Below are 7,807 nucleotides of genomic sequence, written 5' to 3' on the forward strand. Positions count from 1 at the left end.
TGATCTCAAGTACAATTTTATTAATTCTAAGCATAACATTATATAGCCTTTATCATCCTGGTTAAACTTCAAAATATCAGCAGAAAGGAACTTAAAGTCATAAAGAATAGAACTAATCTGTCCTAAAGAATATAATTCATCAGTACAAAAGAATAGTCCTAAAGAATAGGACCTTATGACAATTTACAACCGATGAGAGAGAAGGAGAGATAGAGAAGAGGAGAATCAGAGAAGAGAATAATCAAACAAAGATAGGCAAAGAACAGAGGCCAGAAGCAAAGAGAGACAGGACACAGAGAGTAGAGAGGGAGGGTGTGTAGGAAGCAGGGAGAGGGAGGGAGAGAGAGATAGTTTATTTTAAATTTCTTTACCCCAATTAAGTAATTATTAGGTTTTGCTAAAAAAGTGTCAGACTTGTGCTTTGATCAGAGACAAGACAAGACTTTTGATTGGACTTTGACTTTGGGCCTTTGGGCTTCAATTTTTTTTTTAATATTTTCTGGTTGGGCCGGATTGAACCAATCAGTTTCTTTTGAAACCTGAACCCTACCCAAATCAGATCGGGTTCAAAAAAATGGACCCAATCCAAACTCAAAATCCAACAAAACCCAACTCAACACTTATATTTCAGGTTGAGTTCTCGGGTTTCTAGTTGGGTGTACACCCCTATCTCTTCTTATTGTTGGAAAGAGGTTTGATGGGTTCACAGATGTCTGCATGTATGCGATGCCAAAGACGAGTATTTTCTTCTATAATTGTTTAGAAACAAGTGTTGGTTTGTAGCATGATTCTTGCAAGTAATATGAACATCCTATTTGCATACGTTGTTGTTTGCATAATAAGCCCCATTTTGGGATGATAGATTTTGCATTTTCCATGTTGTATCAAAATAGACACACCTCTTTCTTGCAATTGTCTAAGACTTAATAGGTTGTTTTTCAATTTAGGTATATAGAAAACATCCGTGGTTACTGAGTGACTCCAGCAACTTGCAATCTAATGTTACATTTTTCCAACACTGCCATCTTGAAATTATTTTCAAGCTTCACAGATTGTTGGAATCCCTCGTTAAGATATGAGAACCATTCCTTGTTTGCACACATATGATTGCTACACCTCGAATCAAGGAACTAAATATCTTCTCTACTTGATCGATTGAGCTCCACATATGACATCAACAACATTTCTTCTTCCTTCTCAAGTTCAGCATAATTTTCTTCCTTCTCCCATTAAGGACACTCATATCTAAAGTGCTTTAACTAATGACACTTATAACACTCAACTGTAGTTTTGTTGAATAGATGTCTACCTCTTCCTCTTCCTCGAAAAGCTTCATGAGCTCGATCACCTCCTCTTTCTCTTCCTCGTAAAGCTTCACGAGCTCGATCACCTCCTCTTCCACCGAATCTATTATCTTATGTCACCTTTAGTGCTTGTTCATCACCTACACCTACACCTCCATTCAGTCTTTGCTCATGTACCAGCAAGCTAGTTTGCTATTCATCGATAGTAAAAGTGTCTAAGTTATTAGACTCTTCAATCGAACATTTAATATAGTCAAATCTTGAGGTCATTGATCTCTAGATTTTTTCAATAATCACCACTTGTTTCATGTTTTCGTCATGAATTTTCATCTTATTTGCAATGGCGAGAGTTTGAGCAAAATAAACATCAACAATCTCACCCCTCTTTCATCGTTAGGACTTCAAACTCTTTCCTAAGAGCTTGGAGTTGTGCTCTTTTAACTCTTGTGGAACCGTAGTACTTCTGCTTCATAGAGTCTCAAATTTGTTTGAGAGTATCTCTATTAAGGATCGTTTCCATAATAGTTTGATCAATAGATTGTCCCGAATATACTTTCTTATTTATTTATTTATTATTATTATTTAAAAGAAAACTCTTTTTTATTATTTTAAAAATTGGAGTGAAATATTTTTAAAACTACAAACAATACTTAAAACACTAATAAACTACAAAATAAAAATTTTAAAAAATCAATAAATATTTAATATATACATCAAGTTTCAAATATAAAGTTTACCATATAAATTAAATGAAGTTTCTAAACTAAAATTAAAGTTGTTGGATGATGAAAGTTCCACATCCGCTAATTTAGGGAATGATTATGGGTTTATAAAGCCATGAGAGCTTATGCTCAAAGTGAACAATATCATACGTTTGTGGAGAGTTGTGTTCATCTAACAAAAGCTACTAGGTTATATTGACTCGACATAACTCCAATATTCATTGATACAGTTCAATGTGCATTAAATGTATAATAAAATATATAGCATAGTAGATTTAAGAATGGTTGATGTTTGTGCTACTTCACTACATGACAAGTTGTGTCGGTGGATATACTCCTTAGAGACAAGACCATCCATTACAAATTGTTTCTAATTAAAACTTTTTACCCATGTAATTAAATCTCTCTGAATTTCATTTTGTAAGATTATGTTTATGACTTCTTATCTGGTCAGGCTGTAAAAGCCTCTCTCACCCATTCAAATCGAGGGATAAATCACTCATAAGGAGTTTCTAACTTGCTCAAGATTAATATTTAGTCACATATGATTATTTTGTAAAATATTGATTTCCTCAATTACCTTTTTTTGTAAAGATATATTAAGTATTTCATGGTTCAGTCTTATACAAACTCATTATATAGGGTACCCTCACTCAGTGCCTCCATACGAATGATTTGAATCAAATCATTTGTAGTAGAATGAGTGTGTTGGTTTGCCTATAGTAATCGTAGACATGGACACAACTTGTCCGCTACATAAAAGTTCAACTATAGATTTGTAGTGAAATGACCATTAATTAATAAAATTGATTAATTAAATAGTTCAGTTCATTAATTTAATTTATAGGTTCATAAAATCCACTTGATAGCGACAAAACTTGAATATTCTATTTAATATTTAGATTAATATTTAGAGATTTCGAAAAAATATAAAATATATATTTAAATTTGAATGAGGTTTAAATGGACTAATTATATAATAAAATATTGATAAAAATGATTTTTACGAAGATAGAGTTATTATTCATTTATTTGGTGCTTTAACATTTTTATAATATCGTAAAAAAATCAATAAAACATTAAAAAAAATTAAAATGGCACTGATGTGAATATAATATAAATATAAGAATTTTATTTATTATTTTTAAAAGATCTAATTATATATAATTATAATTTTTTATAGAAATATTGCATGTTAGCGACATTCCGATCGGTCCAACCCATTCGAGAGCGTGTTCTGTTTCTTCATTTCCTTCGAGTTCCAGGCGAAAAGACAGAGACAGAGACAGAGTTGAATAAACCAAAGCAGATCGATTGTTCATTCAGCAGGTACCATTTGAATCATGCCGCATTAAAGATCTAACGTTAGTGCTTTCGTTATTTTTCTTGATCCAATTTGATTTTATTTTTGAATTCAAGTTACACTCACCTATGTTTATATGACGCGGAAGCTGGAAGGTTGAAATCTCGGTAGAAAATGGAGTGGAACACGATTCACCATCTGGATCTACGACATGTAGGAAGAGGTCTAAAACCATTGCAACCTCATGCTGCCGCGTTTCATTCCCATCAGGCACTCGTTGCCGTCGCCATTGGGACTTACATCGTTGGTCAGTAATTATTTCTGCTTCATTTCCCTTGTGAACTATTTCATTTGGATCGGTTCTCTCTATTTTTCTATCTCACGCCAATTGACTGATTTAATTCTGGATCTTACTATAATTGGTAAACGTTCTTATGATAAGAATACTCATCAAATGTTATAGGCTGCTGACCTATGAAACGTGCTGATTATTCTTTCTAAATTTCAAATATGGAAATGTTTGATGATGAAAATTCAGAGTGGAAGGAGGGGAGCTTGACAGAATTGCGTAGTCTTTCTCGTGGACTATTTTGCTGTTATTCTGTGATCTTATAAGTCATGATACAATGCTCGGAGCCATGTTCGGGACTTGAGTGGTCTGATCATTACTAGGGTTCATATGGTTGTAGTCGAGTTTTTTTTTTTTTTTTTTTTGGGAAGAGAAACAGAGAACGGATTTCGTATTTCATTAAATTTACAAAGGGCTAATTGGGGTTACAAGAAACCTCCCAATTAGTTAAAATATCACCGAGAGAACAGTTACAGAAAAAAAATTCCCAAGCTGTAACGTGGTTGTAGACTTATACTTGCTATTTAGCCCTTCCCAGCTGAAATTGGCAAAAATGCTATTTTACCTAGGAGTTAGGCCTCTGCTCGATCTCTTTTTTGTGCTTTTCACTTACAAGGAAACCTAGTTTTTGACACTGTTCCTGAATGATGGTAGTCATAATTAATGGCCATATTGTTATAAACCTAGTATCTGGCAATCTTATCAATCAATTTTTGAAAAGCATTTCTTATTAATGCCCATTTCTTTCTGGTTAAGCACTATAACCTTTTTTGAGTGATGTTTTTTCACGTTACTTTTTTGGCTACAGAATGTGATGCATTAACTGGTTGCAAGATCTCTTCCATTGACATTGGTGCTCGAGTTGTTCGCATGTCTTATAGCCCCACAAGTGGGCATGCTGTGATTGCAATGCTCGAGGTTGGTCCATTATATATGATATTTTTCAACACTCAAAGAGTTTTTTATTTTTCCTTTTTTCCCAAATATTATACTTTTACAAGAAACCAAATTTTATTGAGAAAAATGAAAGAATAGACAGTAGTTTTGTTAGAGAGGTGGAGATATTGCGCGAGGAAGTTTGGGAGGTTTATAGGTATAATGCCGCCTTGTAGGCATCGGTTACACAACCTGTTTGGAATCACGAGCTAGGTTTTATTCGGTTGGGTTGAAGTTTTTTTTTGTAGTTAGGTGCAGATGCCCTTTTTGCTTGTCATGTGGATTAATGACCATATTTAGAGGTACTCTTCTTTGGAATTGGGGTTGCAATGATATGTCTTGTGCAAATACACTATTGGGGACTTGAATCATGTTTTGGGGAGAATGTGAGTGAGTAAATTTGCCTTGGAACAATCTTTTTGAGATTTTTGGTGTGTGTTTGACTTGAATAGATTATGCCACTTGACATATACAGAGGTTTACTTCCAGTCACTATATTGGGACAACAAACAAGCGATGAGCCCTTTTGGTGTGCAACATTCTTTTTTGTTATTTTATTGAAATTTTGGCTCGAGAGAAACCAAAGTCCTGTGGTAGATATGGTCTATAGCTAGGCTTAATTTTGGCTTGTATTTAAGGCATATCTTTGTCTTGTATTCTTAACAAACAGAGCCCTTTTCGTAATCTCATATTTTAGTTGTTGTCAGAATAATGTGTATTGCAATATTTGTCAGGAGAATCAGTTGGATCTCTTCTTTACTTGTTCTTTTGCTGTCTTTTGCTAGTGCAATCTTTCCAACATCTTTAATGTTGGTTGGTGCTTCGCAAATAATGCCCGGGATGCTTCCTTCTAATTCATCTTTTTATAGGAATAAAAACAATTTCATTGGTTGCTGAAATATATTGCGAAAGGAAATCCTCTCAGAGAATAATTAATGAGAAATGAGTATAAACTACAGTTACAAAATTGAGGAGATGATCTTCAAGATAAAGCTAGAAAAGAAAAATTAATAAAAATATTGATGTTATGGTGTTTGTCTGAGAAAATTCCAGCATTTATTTTCTTTTTTTACCAAAGGTTAATGAAGTTGCTCCACAAAATCTTTTGTCTTTCTTGAACGGATGTCTTCTGAGAGATAGATGGAGGAGAGTGAAGATATCCCTTGGTCTTGTAATAGTCCAGCCAAAAGATTATTGTAGAGAAGTCAGCAAACGGGCAGTTGCTGAACAAATGAATTTGAGACTCAGGTTCTTTAAGAAAAAGCGACAGCAACTTGGTGAGATAGCTAACCAAGGAGATCTTAGTTGGAGCATATCATAAGTATGAATTCAAGCGTGAAAAAAACTATACATTTTTGAGGCAATGACACTTCCAAATCTGTTGATAAAAAAATATATTCGTAAGGTTTCCAGCAGATGCCAGCTTCTTCGTCAATGAGCTGGAAATAAAGAGACCATACTTCTTCGAAGTCCTACGTCAAATGTCCTCTCGATTCAATGAAGCAAAGCTCACAACTGAAATGAAAGCTTGGCCCATTCCCCTTCCAACTCATTTAAGGAATTCACTTCAGTGGTTAAGTGAAGACTTTTTGGTCCAAATTGGATGATAGCTCCTCCTTGTGGAGTATTTGATTCCAGAGACAAAAAAAAGAAAAAATGAAAAAAATGAAAAAGAAAAAAGAAGAAGAAGAAGAAGAAGAAAGAATATTTTGAGGGGAAGGAAGCTAGTATGGATGTCTTTTGGGATATTGTTAGAATTCTTGTTTCCTGCAGGTGTTGCGTTTGTAAGCGAGCACCCTTAGGAACTCGAAACACTGACCAGAAATTTGATTGGACTCCATTATTAGCCTTGAAGTTCATGAAATTGAAGAATAGGATACTTCTTGTAGCTATTTCAACCTAAAGTCCTCCTTTTGCAGCACTTTTTGGTGGAAGAGACACCCACACTAAAGGCTCTCACCCATAGATTCTACAGACCACCTTCCTCCAAAGAGAACAATCTTCTTGCAAAAATCTAAATAGCCATTTTAGAAGTAGAGCATGACTTCTTTGTGTCAAGGAGCCTATTCCAAGCCAAGATATTGCAAAGGCAACGCAGTCCACCCCCATAGGCACCACCATTTTAGAAGTTCCTCATGATCATCACTTGCAGATAGGAAGACTGCTTGTGGTGGACAACCGCAAGTGAGAGCCATCTTCTCTGAAAGGGGAATTTTCTTCCATTTATCGAGCCTTGCTCTAAACTATCCATTAGATGGTCACAGAAGCCAGTTGTATTGTAATTTCCCCACAAAGGGATGCCCACATTCGTAATAGGGAGCTCCTCAACCTTGCATCCCATGGAAGAAGTCTGCTGATTAACCTCATCCTTGTTGATATTTAGGCCTGTGATGGGAGTTTTTGAGACATTTAAAGGCAATCCAGCAGCTCTCCAATACATAGCCAAGAAATCCCTCCTATTATTGAGACCCCCTCACTGTTTGGATAGAAAATGTGGGCATCGTCAACAAATTGAAGGTGAGCATCATTTGCAGTCTGCCCACTTGAAGACCTTGAAGAATCCTTTTTTCAAAACAATGATGAAAATTGACTCAAGGAATTGTCAACAATTTAAACGAAGGGGATATTGGGCTCCCCTTGTCTAATCCCTCTACCAGCAAAAATCTTCCCTCTTGGTTTTCCATGGAGAAAAATCGAGAATTGTATTCTCCATATGGCCGCCTATCCACTTCCTCCATCTTGAGGATGCCATGAAAATATAGCCAATCCACCTTATCATGCCTTTTCAAAGTCTAACGGAAGGAGGAAACCCTCTTTCTTCTTAACTCAGTTCTCTCCAACCACTTTTGAGCCACCTAAAATTGTATCAAGGATCTAACGGAAGGAGGAAACCCTCTTTCTTCTTAACTTCGGTTCTCTCCAACCACTTTCGAGCCAACTAAAATTGTATCAAGGATCTACCTTCCCTCCACAAATACTGTTCTGTGTGTCTTCAATTATGCGTGGTAAAACTTTCTTCCAATGCTTCGTTAGCACCTTAGCAATCAGCTTGGGAAGAAAATATACTTATTGGTCTATCTTCACCCACCTTATTGGTTTTTAACTTCTTCAGGATGAGGCAAATATAGGTGTCATTAGTTAATTTGTTTTTTTACACCATTTCAAAAAAAAAAAAAAAAAAAAAAAAATTTTG

General features: G+C 35.2%; 1 protein-coding gene across 5 annotated transcripts in view; it reads left to right on the plus strand.

Annotated features, from left to right (window-relative positions):
• Positions 1-3,219: 3,219 nt before the first annotated feature.
• The window catches only part of LOC111471690, a 31,495-nt gene continuing 26,907 nt past the window's right edge, over positions 3,220-7,807 (plus strand). The window contains exons 1-3 of one of the 5 annotated variants that reach the window (XM_023117412.1): positions 3,220-3,355; positions 3,446-3,636; positions 4,487-4,596. In XM_023117412.1, the coding sequence (XP_022973180.1) occupies positions 3,504-3,636; positions 4,487-4,596 (243 nt within the window). In that variant the 5' untranslated portion in view covers positions 3,220-3,355; positions 3,446-3,503. The remainder of the gene's footprint in view (positions 3,356-3,445; positions 3,637-4,486; positions 4,597-7,807) is intronic. The other 4 variants (XM_023117413.1, XM_023117415.1, XM_023117414.1 and 1 more) reach the window with 4 other exon arrangements.

This window comes from Cucurbita maxima, unplaced genomic scaffold (genome assembly GCF_002738345.1).
Source record: "Cucurbita maxima cultivar Rimu unplaced genomic scaffold, Cmax_1.0 Cma_Scf00055, whole genome shotgun sequence".
Lineage (NCBI taxonomy): Eukaryota > Viridiplantae > Streptophyta > Magnoliopsida > Cucurbitales > Cucurbitaceae > Cucurbita > Cucurbita maxima.